We start from the raw sequence: 17,435 nt of genomic DNA, 5'->3' as shown, positions 1-17,435 counted from the left end.
CAAAAAAATATACTTGTAAAGTGAGAGAATAATGTCACAGCTATTTGATTGCAGCCACCAGACTGGACAAGTGATAGTATTGATCATGCCAGCACAGCATTAGCTTCAGTGTTTTATTTTCTTCCAAACGCAACAAGTAATATACTCAAATATTCTTAAAAACTGTACAGAATCTAAAGGGAAACACTAGTCGTGTTTATATTACAAAATCAATTTTACATTAATGAAATAAACCCCCCAAGAAATAGTATGTACATCATACAGAAATCTACCCTTTCTGGAAATCAAAAGGAAAAAAATACCACATTTGAGATAAGGAATTTATTTCCGCTATTTAAGATTAAATCTCAGTTCCCCCCCCCCCCCCCCCCCCCCCCGAACCGGTTATAAGATTTCCCCCAGGCATATCTCAGATTGTAGGTCTTGTCTGCAGCTTTTGTTAAGAATGCTAGGGGAACACACCTGCACCTAGGGGAGCATTCAGGGCTTCCCAGCTGTAAGCTCATGTGTGATATTGCTGCAGGCCAGCAAATTATACAGCTGGTATTTTGTCTCCGAAGAACTGCACTGTTTTCATTGGCTTGGATGATGGGTTTTAAGGTATCTGAACACAAACAAGTTACTATGAGCTAAGCTATGGTGTGAATTTACAGAATGTCAGTTAACATACAGTAACTGATTGTGTATATGCTTGTAGCCTTTCCTTGCATTTATCCTGGAGCACAAGTAAGCTGTTCTGGGCCTAGAGCACACTAATCCAGGGCAGTAATTGCACAACTTTTATTTTTTTCTTATGATTTATTCATATGTCTTAACAATATTTTTTGGACCCTGGGTGGCAGTTAACTCTGCGCCCCATTAAAAGACACAAAACCAAGTAAATACCTTCCAACGGCAGAAGTTAGGAGCTGTTCAGGATCCACACAGTAATTTGCATGGTAAACTTCTAGTAAATTTGATCTTCAGCTAAATACACATAGAAACTTTCATAATAAAACCCAAAGCCAGCCGTAATGTCCATGTATCCTTTTCAGATGAGATGATCAGTAGAAGGGGTGGGATTGTGGAGGAGAAAGTGTAAATTACTGATCAAGTTAAGTATAAACAAAATGTGCTAGGTAGCAACAGTAACAGAAACAAACATGTGCATTACTGAATTAAGACTTAAAATACTGCACAGTTTCTGTAGTATTCCAGATTTTAACCAAAAATTGAAACCAATTCTCTAGTATGTTAAATTTTTATAAAAAAGCCTTATTTCTGCTTTAGGTTAATCTTCTGTTAAACAGAAGAAAACTGCAGGAAACTTCTCTAAGTGATTATTCAGGTGTACTGCTGGATAGTATTCTCCACTCCTTATGAAACTGATTATTTCCCCCTACCTGCTGGATAACTACCTCCTTTGCTAACTTATGTCCTCCTTAGTTAAGTGATACTTTCTAGATACTTCTTAATACCTTCTTGCTAACAGCAGAAGGCAGGTGTTATGGCCAATAATGTATTTTGTTAAAGATGAACTAAAAAAATAAACTCAGATCTCCAAAAAGTACGTATCACTGACAGCAATTATTGGCAAGAAAATAAACATCATTATTACAAAAATTTACTGAGATGTGCTGTAATTTAGTTTATCATTAAATTAGCAATTAATATATTTTTATAGTCTTTTCTTTAGACCAAATCAGAAGACATTAATGGATTGTTTTGGTTTTTGTAAAGAAAGTTCTGCACACAATATTTTTTAGAGTACTTACGGAATATTTTTTTTCCCAAAGAATCTTACTGAAAATAAGCATGGTCATATTTGTTATTGTGGTTTGAAAACTGCATCACTATGGGGTTACTGGAAAAAACGCTCGTTTTTAAAATGTAAGGCTACTTTCAAATATGCATTTACTTTGTAATATCTGGTTAGCTGTATCAGTAATGGAGACAGAATCTCACTCAGAGACAGAGGGCAGGGAAAAGACAGAAAATGAATTAAGTAAGCGGCCAGCAATGCACACAACATACACTTTGGTATGGTGCTAAAAGTAAGCCAAAAACCACAGTGCAAGTCTGTCCTGGTATGAGACAAGAACTGGGTTTCATCAGATTGGCAATTATTCAAACCCAGGAATGGACAGCTGTTTTACAAAACAATTTGAGTTTCCAAACGCACCCCACCGAGGCAGCATTTTTGCGTTGTTTGAGCAATGGAATTTGGAGCATTCCATATCCTAAATTCTGACAAATAACAGAGGTGGATTCCGAAGACACTGTTGTAAACAACTACATACGTACTTTCTTCATGAGATTCAGGTAAAGATTTAAGAAAGTTTTGACGGGCCCCAGAGTTACTTTCATATGAAGTTTTCCACTTCTGTAGGAGCAGAATCTGACCAACTTATCCTGAGACGTGTCAAAATAGTTTAGTTCGTTATTGCAGGCCAGGATGAACCGAATTGCTGCACAGCTGCCTTCACCCACATCATAGTGCTATTATTGCACAGTTGCAGAGGCATCTGTTTCAAGCAGACACAGCCATCTCAGAGAGGAAGGTGGCAATGCAGGAACATTCAGCAGTAGAGATGCTGATTCTTTCCCCAGAAAGAAGTAGATTCTTTCCCCAGAATACTAGATCAATTCACAATGTCAAAAAAGACTGCTGAACTACATCTCTCCCAGATCATAAATACAAAAAAAATAAAAGATAGATTCCTTATGAACACAAGCTTGTACCTTTAGTTTTTTTCTTTTCTAAAACCAATTAAAAAGCCAGACACATTTTCATAAACGACAAAGGTAATAGAGCAGGCAGGAGTCACTCTGATCACATTGGGAACAATTCCTTTGTAAAATCCACGAATTCCTTCTCTCCTTTAAAGACAGAGAAAAACATGTAGGTTTAATTAATGTCTTTTAATAGGAATCAGACAAAACAAAACCTGGCATTTTTTTTCTCATGCTCTCACTAAGAGCGGTACTTCAGGTTAGGAATAACAATTTCACAATAATTTCTTACGACAGTGTTTAAAGAGCCATAATATATCAAATCTCAAAACATCATTTTCTTTTCTGAATATACAGTAGCATTCTGTAGGTCTGTTATTTAGCCTAGGGTTTAGGTGGGTTTGGGTGGTTTTTTTTGGTGTTGTCTAAGTAGGAGGCAGTTTTCTGGCTTTCTTCATGACACAAGAACTGGTTAGAATAACTTAAAATTTCTGCAGCCTGTTCCAAAAAGCATTTACATATTTAATCTCACTGAAGCCAGCAGAGCTGAAAGGCTTGGTGGTTTTGGGTCATATAACAGCAAGTGAGCTGAGGGTCAACATAACTAAGGAAAGTCAGCACTTATTTTCAGAGAATTAAAGCACCTCCTCCAAAACTCTGACTCCACTGGCCAATAAATGAGAATCTAACTTCTCCCAATTTGAACTAGAGTATTCATGTTAGGGCTGTTAAAAAGTTTCAAAGACTTTTAATCTCAGCTCCCTGTGTTCCAACGAGGCCTAGGATGCCTGGAGTAGCCAGTATAGTTAACATCCTGGAAAGTGCTTGGGTGTGGTTTACACTACCCTCCCCAGGGCTCTAGCCTGCATTTGTTTCATGAGAACAGCAGTGGCCCCAGATGGCTGCATACATTCACAGCTTATCAGAACTAATAAGCCTTCCTATTGACTGCGGGCTGAAAGGCAAAGTGCTGAGACATCGGAGCTGTTTTCACTATGAATTGTCTTCGGTCAAAATAGCTGTAGTGCCTCTGAGCCAGGAGTGGTCCTGGTAGCCTCATTCAGGTGGCACCGCTTAATACCCTAGGAGTCAGCTGACTCCATTTATGTGTCTTTAGTAATATGCTGCAAACCAGAAACAGTGTCCGCAGCAAGATTAATATTGGTTGCATACTGCAAAGGTGGCCCGTCACCCTTAGTAACTACAGAGTCCTGCCCTGTGAAGCTGAGGGGTTAGTGAGAAGATATGCATAGGTATGAGGTAACCTTCTCTAAAGGTCCTAAGGAAAGCTGGGAATAGACTACAAATGCAGTCAAGCCCCAGGGTAACCTAAGGACATCAGTATAAACAGCTCTGGCTAGCTCACTTTCTCCTGTCAGGAATTTGGATTAGCTACAATCCCCAGCAGCACAACATTCCTGTCATATGGAGTATCTAAAGCAGTTCAGTTGAGGCCTTATTGTTTAAGAGCTCCCAAACAGCCAACTCAATGTTATTTTTTAATCTGTAAGTGAAATTTGCCAGGGAAGAGAGAAGGGAGACAGAATCGTAGGAGCCTGTAGGCTAGCAGTGACCCTTCTTGTATCTCCTCCTCTGTCCTTAGATTATTGCTATTAGTTGCATTTTGCGTAAAATGACTTTGTACAGCTAACATTTTGTTTGCTGTGAGCTGCACTGGTTCCACAAGTCAACATGGAAGCCAGCAAACATAGTTCTGATTCTGTACAACTCACTTCCTAAGAGGTAAGTTTTAATCCTGCATGCCTACCTCCATGTCCTGTGGATCACATCAAATACACCAGAATATGTATTATGTTGATCTTGAAGACGAGCTCGCACAACCTGATAGGGATATGTTGCTGACACAGCAAATATTTTGGATACAGCTGCCATCATTATGTATTCCACAGTGTTCTGAAAGCAACAAAAATTACCAGGTTTGCCTTAACTATGGTTTAAATTAGCCAGTTTCCCCCAAATCTTACTTGATTTTTAAATGTCAAACTAAACAATACTCTAGATTTTTCCCCATTAAAATACACACATTTTAAAAAAACCTGCAACATTTACTATATACAGTACTTCATTGTAAAATGTGTGTTGTGCCCTCTCATTCCTATGAAGTGAAACACTTCTTCCAAAACTATTACCTTTACCCAACTTGCACCAGACCAGCTTTCTATGTAAGTGTCTAAGACCACCACCCACATTTCCACGAAGTAAGACAAAAAAAACCATTCCCCCCTCCAAAAATCTCAAAATGCTTGCCAAAATAAGGAATTAGTTTCCCTACAGGAAAACAGTGCTAACCAGTTGCTTGTTTCTAAAAAGTGAGAAAGTATTATTTCCTTCTATATATTCTACATTCCAATTAATATATCAATACTTTGTACTTTTGACTGTTCTATGACCTAGACAAATGGAATAAAATGCCACTTATTCACATGCTACTATGCATTTTTTATTCTCAAGAACCATACCAATTTTGTATCTGATACTCTGTTTCTGTACTTGTTGTATCTCTGTTTCAAATCCTCATATGCCATGAACTGAAGAGCTCCATGTGAAGTTCCAAACAGACCAGGCACAAATCCCTAAACAGGAATAAACCAAGGTTAAACAGCAATGCACAGAACCTATGCTACTTGACAGAGCTCAGCTTACACACGTACATATATTCTCCATTACTTCACAAATTCAGACTGCATAACTGTCATTGTGAAGTAGGACTCAAAGTTGATTCTGGGTTGGTATTCTTAACAGCAGGCATCACACAGAAGCGTAATAAATGTTACTTTTCTCCAAATAACATATAGGCTAAAGACACTTAATGAGTGAGCAAGATAAAACAAGTGGTCTAGGGACTCCACGTCACAGAGCACAAGCACAGGTCTTAAAATGCTGGTGTCATGGATCGGGATTGTAGGAATACAAATCACATTGCAGTCCTGCAAATGTGTTGCTCACTGCCTGCCCCTTGCCAGGGACTGGCACTAAGCTGTTGTAGTTCCCACCTGAGACTGGTAAGGCAAAGACAGAAACTGACATCTCAGTGAGGAGGCCATCAGGATTGGAGGTACAAAAAGTTATTGTGATAATGTCCTGAATAGGTAGGTATATGTGTGCATATAAATGTGTATCTATGATATATATCTGTTTCTATATAAAAAAAATGTGTGTGTATATATAGTCATAGAATCATTTAGGTTGGAAAAGACCTTTAAGGTCATCCAGTCCAACCATTAACCTAGCACTGCCAAGTCCACCACTAAACCATGTCCTTAAATGCCACATCTACATGTATTTTAAATACCTCCCTCCAGGGATGGTGACTCAACCACTTCCCTGAGCAGCCTGGTCCAATGCTTGCCCACCCTTTCCAATTATTCCAAATATCCAGTCTAAATCTTCCCTGGTGCAACTTGAGGCCGTTTCCTCTTGTTCTATCACTTGTCACTTGTGAGAAGAGACTGATACCCACCTTGCTACAACCTCCTTTCAGGTAGTTGCAGGGAGCAGTACGGTCCTCCCTGAGTCTCCTTTTCTGCAGACTAAAGAACCTCAGTTCTCTCAGCCACTCCAACACCTCCATGTCTTTCACACACACACATACACACTTGCACAGTGGAGAGCTGAAGGGCACAGATGGAAAGCTAATTCATACAAGGACTTATGGATGATCCACATTAAATAAATTAATCTAAAATTCGGATCAGTTTGAGTACGTTCCTCACCCTGCTCAGAGCACATCCCAAGGCAGCCCAACAGAGGTGACCGAAGGTGTAACACAGCAGTCTGGGGAACGTTCCCCATTTGTAGAGGCAGTAATGGACAGTAAGAATGTAATATGAAAATATACAGAAACCTTTTCTCTCAAAAAAGTTGACATGAAGGGGGGAAACTGGTATTTTGGAAGGCAGGAGTTCCTTCAAGAGCAGGACTAGCTCAATTGAAAAAGAGCTGATAGCTGCATGGGTTCTGAGAAGCACTAATTCTCTTTTTGAAGAGTTGGTCACTTACACTGGAAAAATACAAATAAATGAGGAATTAATCATCTTGGTCAGACACTATTTAAGGGAGCCAAAAGCTTGCTGAAAAGTTGCAAAGGGACAACTATAATGGAGTAAGTAATCAAAATGTGGGTAAAAGGGCTCAAAGAACCAAAATTTTCCCAAAAATACTGCTATTGAACACTTCAACCTTATTTCCCATGATCTGTTCAGATAAAACAGGAAGTAAAAGATGTGGGCAGAGAGAAAACTCTCTATGAGACTAAACCAGAAGCCGAGAATGCTGAATAAAAACTCACCAACATACTACTAAGAGCCTGGAGAAAGAGAAGAAAAAGAGAAGAGATCCTGGTAGGAGCCCACTAGAATAGTTTAACAGGACAAAATGATAAATTACTTCATGAACTCCTAACTTGCAGAAAAAAAACCCCTAATTCTAAAACAACAACAGACATGAAAACTGTGCAAAGCTTCTACCACTTCAAAGATCAGTTCTCTGCATGCTATAGATTTCTTATGTTCACAATATTACAGCCATTCAGGAAGTGGTTTTTAGGATCTCTTTGATAAATGAGGATGAATTTCTTCTTGCAGTAGAAAATAATGGTCATGAACTAATTATCAGTGACCATGAACTGACAAAATGCATTATGAGCTAGCTAAAGTCCCAGAAAAAACATTTCCCTAGATGAGAACAAGTGGAATTAAACCAAACACCTATCTTTTGTCAACTGTGAGCTTAATCATAGAATTTCATAAAGTTTGAAGCCAAAGGGCTACAACAGAGGGAAAAGAACAAATTTGGTTTTCAGAAATCCTGGATCAGAAAAGAAAATTAACCAATTTGCTTAACAAATTTTGGAGAAAACCAAAATTATCAAAAATATCAAATAAAAAATTATCTGGGTCAGCAAGACAAGGAACAGTATGAAATTTATGTGTAGTGATAGCACGGAAAATCTTCACAAACTTTTGTTAAAAAACAGAGGAAGTAATTGCTCTCTACTTGGAAAGAATTAGAATGATGAATTTGTATCATAAGAGAATGAGGTAATATTTTCCCCACCAACAAAAGAAGAATGTTAAACAACATTTAAGAATGCTGAACTCTTACATTTAAGCCAGCAGATTTGGATAACTTACATCCAAGAGTCCTAAAGCATCTACTGATGATACTTGCTAAATGAGTACCAGCACGCTCCAAGTCTTGTGCTGATGGGGAAAGCTTCCAAAGACTGAAAGACTTTTAATGCTGGGCCAACATTAAAAAATGCAAGAAGGGCGTTGAGGCAACGGTTGGCCAATGTGCCTCAGTAAAATAAGAGTTGACCCAGGCTTCTATTGACCATACCAAACAATGTGTTCCTATGGAAAAATGTTTCAAAGCAAAGTGATTTCTTCACAGTAATGAAACCTCCTGGCTGAGGAAGTTTTTGAAAGATACTCCTACTTTATTTTCTCATTCTTACAATTTCACACAAAAATCTTGCCACAAAGTTTGATAGAATTTGATATTTATTTTTCTTCATGACTTCACATGACTGTGAAGATAAATTGTAAAATAATTTCACTTAGTTTTTGTTATTTTTCACTTTAATATTGAAAACATATCTTTAGAAGAGCTTTGCCTTGAGGGCTTGACAGGATCAAAGGTTTCCTCAAAGAAGTCCTGTCTGAATTCTCCTTTGGAGGATTAGAGCAATAGACAGAATTAAATATGTAAGGATAGTTTAGTGTCATCTTCACTTGGGTTCTCAGTGTGCCAAAGACTAGTAGTATCAGAGTGCCCTGCTCTGACAACTTGTGCAGACAGACACTGGAAATATGCCATTATCTCCCTATGCATCTTGATTGCAGATGAAAAATGATACTATCTTCATGTGAAAGTTACTTACGCTTCTGTCTCTGTAGAATCTGGGACTAAAGTTAAAATCAAGATGGCCAAACCTCAGTGGATTTTGCCATATACAAGTACAAAGACATAGAAAGGCACTTAGCTCACAAGCTTCACAGATGCAGGAAGGAAAATAGCATAAGGAAAAGCATAGAAAAATAAAAAAAGCTAAGTGCCTTTGACTGGACTGGAAAAAAAACTTTATCCTTGGAGTACAGAATCTTGCCTACCAAAGGTGAAATGACAATACAGAAGTGACCATTTTATCTATTTCACTTGGTAACGAGCACACATTACTGCTAGGATTTTTCTGTTATTGTTAGCTATTATTCTCCATCTTGATGACTCTGTATCTTCCTTTAATCTCCTTGTTTTCCGCATTCCTGTTTATTTTACTGTTGTCTGTCAAGCACTGCTCTATTTCTAATTGCTGCTGCTGCATCACCACTGAAAGAGAACAAAACTTAAAATATAAATACAGAAGCATGGAGACCAGGATGAATGTTAGTTGCATTCTTGATCGATGTTTTAGTAGTCAGCCGCTCTAGACTAGACATCTAACTGTTTCTCAAGAGCTCAAAGATATGTTATGGTTTTCTGGAAGTGTCAACTCCTACAATCTTCTGATTATTTTACAGTGTTTGGTTGCTCCTGCCTTACGCTTGAAAAGAACAATACAGCACTCCTAATGTGGAGACGGTTGCATGACATTCAACTTCATGGCAAAGTAATTTTTAGAGCTCACATCTCCAACATATCCATAGGCATGTTCAAATTAGATAACTTCAAGCTGTTTTTTTCCCTCAGCCTGGTGTGCAGCCAAACAGCTCTCTCCCTAGTATCTGGGGGACAGAAGCCAAAGGACAATGCCTAATGGATGCAGGGTGGGGAAGATCACTGACTAGATGATTACTGGGATAATGGGTGAAGGAAAGGCTCCTGGTCTTTTCAAAACTAGGCCAAGGTCAAGAAGAACAAGTTATTGAGGAATACAGCTTCAGATTGACTATAGTTTAATGAAGGAACAATACCCAAGAGAGCTAATAAGGACAGCTTTGATCCCTGCTAGAGACTGATCAATCCTGACATTCCTAGTCTAGTGCCCCAAAGGACTGAAAGGAATTGCTCAGACCAGTAACAGCACCTTGTGCAATAGAGAGCAAGATAGGGAATTGCTTGGACAGAAATACCATTCTTTAGAAGACTAATCTCAAATTAATCAGAAAGAAACAACTTCCAGATTTTATTCCCAACTTGTGATGGTATTCTCCGACATTGCCGTATTTGCTGTAAGGAACTCTAGCTGAAATTAAGATTATGAGGAAAAGGAAGACACCTGTGTGCACCACAGCTCCTGCAACTCAGGGCAATTACCAAAACTTCAGCCATCAAATTTCAAATATAACAAGAAAGAAAAAAAATGAAAACTCCCCCAAAAATGAAAAATGGAGGAAGGCTAAACTATGGACAAGTCAAAGATCCACTTGAGGAGGTGCCATTTTCCCCAGTATAGACAAGACTGAAAGAATCCTGAGGTTGCTCAGTGTACATAATTATGTAGGTCACTCATGACCTATTTAGGTCATCTTCTTTGCCGATTTAAGCAAGTAATTCGCTCTTTCAAAGAAAGTACCTGGTTTAATTCCCCACTTGCAGATTAACACTACAAAGAAGTGTCTAGTGCCAAAGGCAACATGTGCTACATGCATGAATAATCTGAAAAGTAACTCAGTGGAAGGACATCTTAAACCCTACCAGATGTGAGAAATTAGAACTTATCTACACAGAACAGAGCAGACATCCACGCAGGCAAATCAGAAATCCTGACAATTTCAATTTAGGAATAAATAAGGTGCCTTGTTCCTGGTGTCAGAATTTGGCTTTCATTGGTATGTGTCATACCAGGCTTTCAGCACAGGAATGATTATATTTTTTATTGCAAATAAAAGAAGTTAATGTTCAGTAATCAGGACAATTCCTAAGAGACAGTGTTCTTGTTCTATGATGGCATTACTTGCAGGAGAAGAGCCTGACTGAACTAAAATAGGTTTCTTCACACCTTCCAGGCACTGATGAATGCATCTCGATATCATGGCCTGAAGGAAGGAGGGGACAAAAAGTCCAAATCCAGTTGCCATCTGTTTCCCTAAATTAAAGGGAATAAAAAACCCACACATACGCAGACCATATTTAGAAGTCTGCGAATCTTATGGATCTAGAGATGACAGATTACAGACCTCAATAACTAGAGGGCAAATAAGCAGTTGTGAAACCGTCCATTGTGGAAGAAAAAATTAGCAACTACTTTAGTCATATGTTCTGTTCCACAAGATGTCAGAAAGACAGAGATAAGGGATGAAATGGAAGAAAGCACTAGCAGCAAGACAGATTACACTATTGCTGCCCTTCTTATCCAAATTCTAATTATAGGAAGATGCCAAAAAATTAAAAAGCAGCTTGTAGTTTACTCTCATTTCAGCATTATCACCCAATAGAAGACGGCTTAGCTATAAAGCTTACACTCTATTTTTCAGTGATTACTTACATTTCACCAGGATAATAGCTTTTCTTCTGATTAAGCCTTTTCACTGCAGTTCTTCATTGGGAAAGATGACTCACAGAGTAAAAGTGAGCGAGCTAATACAGAAAATGACTTGCATTTTTTTCTGTAGACAAGTATTTACAAGTCGCACCATGCTACTGAGTGGTGCCAGCCAATCCTGGAATTTTTCTTAAATTTTATTACCTTATATAAGCCACGTATGCCCTCTGTCTTGTATATCTTTATAAAAGCATCAAACATTCCTCTGTATTGCCGCTTTGATGGATCAACACCAGCGTTATACTGTAGCACAAGTCGTGTCTTCGTTACCCATATTGGGTTTGTAATACAGAGAGTCATGGCTCCTGAGAACAGATGGACGTTACACCAATTATTGTTGCAACTTGTTCGGTCCAATGTAACAGGCTTCTACAATGACAAAACTACCTGTCCTAGAAAAGTACTCCTATTACTTAAAACAGGTGAAGATTACGTGCACTATTACTCCCTCCCTCTGCCTTCAAAGCTCATAACCAAGTCCAACCTGCTCCTGCTGGGGGCACTTCTGCAGAGCATACGACTTTTGCATATTCCTAGTACATCCTCTTTTTTTGCCTCACCTTTCCACAGTCAGTAGTGTAATCTGTAGTAGATAGGAAACATGTAACTTCTTAATGTACTCCTGATTATCTGCGTTACTCTTTGGGTATACAGTTGTTCAAAATTTAACAGATACCTCAGTCATGAGAAACCTCCTAATCATATTTGACAGGTTAACAGAAGCAACCTGTTAGAGCTTTGTCAGTTATTCAAAGTACAGTTATAAAAGAACCCATTACTATTTTTCACATCAACAATATGCCTTATATTTCAACATTAAATGAATGCTCCAACATCCTAATAAATATTTAATCTAGGCAACAGAGAAGAATTTAACAGAAAAGCATGTATGAGAACACATTAGAAACAACATTAAAAGTCTTGCGGATAGAAGTTGTATTTTTTATTTCAGATCTTTAGTTTCTAAGAAAACTTGAACCATAAAGACTTTCGAAGATCAGTGACCAATCCACTTATTCTACTAACTGCAACAGGCCTTCTCTTTTCCAGGTCTAAGTGTTAAACATTTAATGAGTTACAAGCTGATAGCAGCAGATTTATATAGTTTTCTTTTTGGACTCCATCTAGTACTAAATATGGAAAATGCTTCTACACAATGAAATCAAGGTCAAAGGGTACTTTGAGAACTGCTATTTCTGAGCAAAACTGAAGAGATCACAGTGATCCATCTACTCATCTTAGACATCATTAATTTATTTACAGACAATAAATGACAGCATTTGGACTCAAACACTTACACTTGTCACCTGTAAGAAAAAGCAGCGCTGACACACCTGTGTGGCAGGGAGCAACATATGGCAAGGCTTGAAGCAAAGATTAATCTTCTTTGCATTTAAACTCACCAGCCTCTGCAGCTGACACTAGGTGTTCGGTTGCACCGAGACTTTCCAGCTTTCCTTCCTTCTTGTAAGCTTTGATGGCATTGTAACTGGAAAATGTGAAGTATTTTGGTAAAGGTGAAAACAAACCTCTACCACTAAACCCCCCCAAAACAAAACAACACCTCACTTAAGATCATGAAAAACATTAGGTGGTACACAGCCTTTGAAAACAGATATTCAAGCACACTACCTTTGTTTAGTTGATTAATTGGTCTCTGAGCAGTTAGCTCTTTAAAGTGAACTATGGTGATACATATTTAAATTGGTGAAGTATTACTGTCAGTATCAGTGGACTGCAGCTTGAAACAGCTATTGGATCTCAAGAATTAACTTATTAAAAGAAACTGATTAGATAGCCTCCTTTTTATTAACAGCAGCACTGACAGGTATCTGTCTTCTAGCTCAGAAATATGTTGAGCATTCTTCTCTTGATCCAGTTTCCAGTCTTTGTGGATTGAGAAACTGTCAACAGGTACTAAAGCGTCAATAGGAACCTACAGCAAAGCTTGAGGACTGAAGTACCATAACAGAGTCTAGACAACCGACAAGCAAGGTTTGCATAGGCATACTAACTATTCCCTGAAGTGTTTCAGTTAATAAGGATCAACAGTAAGTCAGGTCACAGTTACACAGCTAATTAAGTAGAAAATATTGAGTATTAAAAAGTGGACTTTACAAGCAAAGCCCATCAACTCACAAGAACAATGAAAGAACTCACTGTCACCAAAACGATTAAAAATCAGTTAAACATTTAACTTTAGTAGAAAACTTTATCATCTTCTCCAATTCTTGACACATTAGTTTAGGTTTTTATTTTTTGTGAGGTTTTAAGCACAGTTTATTAGCACTTTTAGAGGATTCTTCATGAATGATGTCACCATCTCTCAAGTTCCTTAGCATTTTCACAGCATCAAGGGAATGCACTGTACTTGACAAAGTAACAGGTCTCTGACTCAAATTGCTTAAATTCTAAAAGAACAAACCATAATAAAGGGCAACAGACTTGGACGTACTAAAAGAATCACAAGTTCATAAGCCACATAGCACAATTTTATACCCCCATAGAAGATGCGGTTTCTATCTGCACATCACATTGCACAGGATATGACACATTTTACAGTTCTACTTACAAGAAAAAGTAAAGTCCCCAGGAAGCCCCTGCTCCCAACATGTTTGGAGTTACCCCTTGATATAAGCCTCGTAGTCCTTCATGCTTCCAGACAGTGGTCATACAGTGGAGAATTCCATTGTACTTTGGCCTCAGTTCCAACCCGTCACTTACTATGAAAGAAAGAAATTATACTGAAAAACATTTCAGGAAGCATGAAGTTCAGCTGTGTAAAAGCCAGCATAGAAGTACATGAATGAACTGCAAATCAACACAAAATATAACTGATCAGCTGTATTTTAAAAGTATTCTCTTAAAAGTATGCAAGAATTGGGGTTTACAGCTTTGTAAGGGTAGAGTTAAAGAATTAAAAAAAGAGGAAAAAGAAACAAAAAAAATAGAAAAAGAACTTACAAGCTCTGCAAGAGCAAAGTTCCCATCAAGGCTAATGAATAGACAAAGCTAAATAAATGCATTGCTGTGCATTTTTTGTGAGCAGCAGCTTTGAACTGAATGTTTTTGTCTTTTCTTTTTAGTGCCTCAGCAATTTCACATCATATTTCAAGTGGTAAGTATGGGGTCTTTGAACAACGCATTTCTACAAGGAGTTTAGACACACTCTAAATAACAACTCTTAAATTCAATCTTCCTCTTTAAAATGTTCTGTAAAGATCTGAATATTGTCAACAGGGCACGTCTTACTGATACCAAAGTCAGTTTTTACCAGAACACTAAAAGATTTCCATCAAAAATTCCTGTGTTCTCCTTCTAGTCTCACTGAACGGATTTGCAGAAAACACCAAATGCGTACTCTTTTCCCACCCAATAACCAAACAGCTGGTGTCCAAATACTCAGAAAACATCACTGTCAAAAATTAAAAACATATGCAAGTGTTTGTTTGACAGATTTCTTTAGAACACAGATGTTGACACTACTTACAGTGGTAGCTACTATTGTTCCTTCTGTAACAGCAAGAGAGTACGTTGGTTATTGATGACGTAAGATAAGATGCATGGTGCCATGACAAGAGATGACAAGCTAGAACAGGGTGAATTCTGACCAGGCCTTTTTCTCCATCAGAGTGGTCAAATACTGGAACAAGCTGCCTGAAGAGGCATCTTTGGAGCTACTCAAAACGCTTATCAGACAAGACTCTCCAGCAATCCAATCTAAGTAGACTTTATCTGAGCAGGGGGTGAACTCCACAGATCTCTTCTGTCCTAAATTAGCCTATGATGACAACATAGGAATGGCTTTCTTTTTTAATGTAGGCACAAAGCTAGATTGCAGTTTTACTGAAAATTAATCTCAAAGTTTTACAGTCAGTGTAGTTTTTTTATCCCCATCAGGATAAATCTTGGTAGTCATGAATTTCAGATGTGTTCTGTTCAGTGCCACATTTATTATTCATTCTCCTTTGAACTTGGTGCGCAGTATGTTTTGACAGACTTCAGGACTAAAGACAAAATGCTTTTTCTCAGCACACTGTGACAAGGCCTCAACACCTTGATAATCACTCAAAACTAGAACACAAATTAAATGCCTCTTTTTTTCCCTCCTGAACGAGCACTGCTAGGCCTTTCCCAAAGACCTTTCTGATTTTTTTTTACCATGCTGCCATTAGATCAGGTTTATAAACAATGTGGGAAATCAGAGACATGAATGCAAGTCTGTCTGATGCTGCTGCTCAGAATCTTCACAACACTGATTTCTGATATCAGCTCTTACTTTCTGGTTGAAGACAAAACATAGGAATCGTTATTTTCAACCCAAACAAGCATGTGAAAGTAAGTGACCTCCCGCGGCCACCTAACCCGATTCCCTGCTCAAGACAGACCTAATTAGATCAGGTTACGGAGGGACACGTCCAGTCAGTTCCTGAATGTTTCCAAGGCTGAAGAGATTACAGCCTCTCTTAGGTAACCTCTTCCAGTATTTGACCACTCTCACAGTGAAAATCCTTTTTCCTAACAAATAACTGGAATTTTCCATGTTCCTGCTTGTGCCTGTTTCATCTTGCCCTACAATTATCTCCCTCAAAGAATAATCTGGCTTCACCTTCTCTGTGTCTTCCAGTCACGTAGCCATAGACTGCAGTAATATCTCCCCTCAGCCATCTCTTTGTGAGGGTGAACCGATCCTGTTCTGTCAGCCTGCCCTCCTACGGCATGTGCTCCAGCCTCTTCACCAGCCTGGTGGCCTCCACTGGAATCATGCCAGTATGTCAATGTCTTCCTTGTGCTGATGAGCCCCAAAGTAGACACAGTACTTCAGATGTAGCCTTACAAGTGCAAAATAGAGAGAAAGGAACACTTCTGCTAACTACATTCTTAGTGTAGTTAACAGACCAGGATGTGCCCACACCAGGATATGCAAGAAAATGTTTAAATCCCACTTTGCAAAAAGTCTGTTTGGAAACATAATCCCTCAAATTTTGTAAACCACCTTTGCGATCATCATTTGTTTCTGAGATCTTAAATAGCCATGTAGCCGTTTAAGGCTACATACAGCAAAAAGTTTTAACCACTATAAAAGAGAATATGATAAAAGGGTGATGGGTTTCTCATAATAACAGAAAAATCAATAGGGAGAAGCTGACATGTTTCCCTGTGGAAAAATCAATAGGGAGACGCTGATGTTTCCCTGTGGAAAAACACACAAGAGCTTTCTGCAAAACCTTTCTACTACCACTGCTGTTAAGCACTACTGTTAATAACCAAGATTATTATAAAACTACTGTTATGCTTGAGTCTTGAAAATCTTTGTCATAAAGGTGAACTTTGAACCCTGAACCTTTGAATCTGCCTCTTAAGAACAGAGGATCTTGCCGTGCGCTATGGCACTGCTGGCCGTGAGAGGGAAAAGCCTGGCCAGCTCCCCGATCTGCCTGTGAAAGCCTGAGGCACAGAGCATGTTCGTAGTCCCTGGCGACGAGGGGAAGGTTGGCGGTGGGACAGGGGGGAAAAGAGCGGCAGGCCGCCCCTTCCAGCCGCGGGGCTGCCCGCCCGGCCCCGCTGTCACGCAGCCGCCCGCAGGCCTGGGCAGAGCCGGGCAGCCTCCCCTGGCCTGCACCCCGCGCCCCAAAAGGAGCCGGTGGGTCTCTGGCTCGAGAACGGCGGCCCCGTGAGATTCCCAGCGCAAAGCACCGTCTGCCTCCGCAGCCCCCAGCCCCGGGGCCGGGCTCGGGGACTCCCCCTGAAAGCACACCCGCCGCCTCAGCAGGCGGGGGCCGGGCCCTGGCCCGGGGCGGGGGGCGGCCGCCACCGCCGCCTCTGGTGGCCCCGCCCGGAGCACCGCGGCTTTACGGCGAGGGCCCGCAACCGGCCCGGCCCGGGGTGCGCGGGTGGCCGGTGCGGCCTCACCTGCGAAGCGGATCTTGACCAGGTCCAGCGGGTGGAGCACCAGGGTGGAGATGACGCCGCCGCTCAGCCCCGCCGCCAAGTTCTCCAGCTGCACGTGGCGGAAGAGGGACCGCACGGGCGGCGGTGCCGCCGGCTCCCCCACGGCGCAGGCGGGGCCCTGGGCGCTCATGGCTAACGGCGGCGTCGGAGCGCGGCCCGGGAGCGGGGTTCCCTCCGCCCCGGTGCCTCCGCCCCGCCCCCCCGGCCCCGGTGCCTCCGCCCCGCCCCGCCCCCCCCCCCGCCCGCTGCAGACTGGCAGCCGGGC

The 17,435-nt window shown here is 40.2% G+C and overlaps 1 protein-coding gene across 1 annotated transcript; it reads right to left on the bottom strand.

Moving 5' to 3' along the window:
• Positions 1-99: 99 nt before the first annotated feature.
• SLC25A32 (solute carrier family 25 member 32) lies at positions 100-17,382 on the bottom strand. The gene is made up of 7 exons (XM_056331789.1): positions 17,132-17,382; positions 13,791-13,941; positions 12,622-12,707; positions 11,363-11,523; positions 5,193-5,306; positions 4,481-4,626; positions 100-2,859 (listed from the first exon to the last, which is right to left on the bottom strand). Exons 1-7 carry the CDS (start codon positions 17,298-17,300, stop codon positions 2,724-2,726), a joined length of 963 nt encoding a protein of 320 aa, XP_056187764.1. The 5' UTR covers positions 17,301-17,382; the 3' UTR covers positions 100-2,723.
• Positions 17,383-17,435: the final 53 nt, after the last annotated feature.

Source organism: Falco biarmicus, chromosome 3 (assembly GCF_023638135.1).
Source record: "Falco biarmicus isolate bFalBia1 chromosome 3, bFalBia1.pri, whole genome shotgun sequence".
Taxonomy (NCBI): Eukaryota; Metazoa; Chordata; class Aves; order Falconiformes; family Falconidae; genus Falco; species Falco biarmicus.
The sequence above is the reverse complement of the archived record's forward strand: the minus strand, read 5'-3'. Positions and strand labels throughout refer to the sequence as shown.

What these genes read in the sequence shown, in the direction of transcription:
- SLC25A32 (XM_056331789.1), bottom strand. Translation starts at nt 17,300, where the DNA reads ATGAGCGCCCAGGGCCCCGCCTGCGCCGTGGGGGAGCCGGCGGCACCG. An exon ending in GGTCAAGATCCGCTTCGCAG is followed by an intron (nt 13,942 to 17,131) that starts GTGAGGCCGCAC and finishes TTTCTTTCATAG; the next exon opens with TAAGTGACGGGTTGGAACTG. An exon ending in GTGATCCACAGGACATGGAG is followed by an intron (nt 2,860 to 4,480) that starts GTAGGCATGCAG and finishes CTGTCTTTAAAG; the next exon opens with GAGAGAAGGAATTCGTGGAT.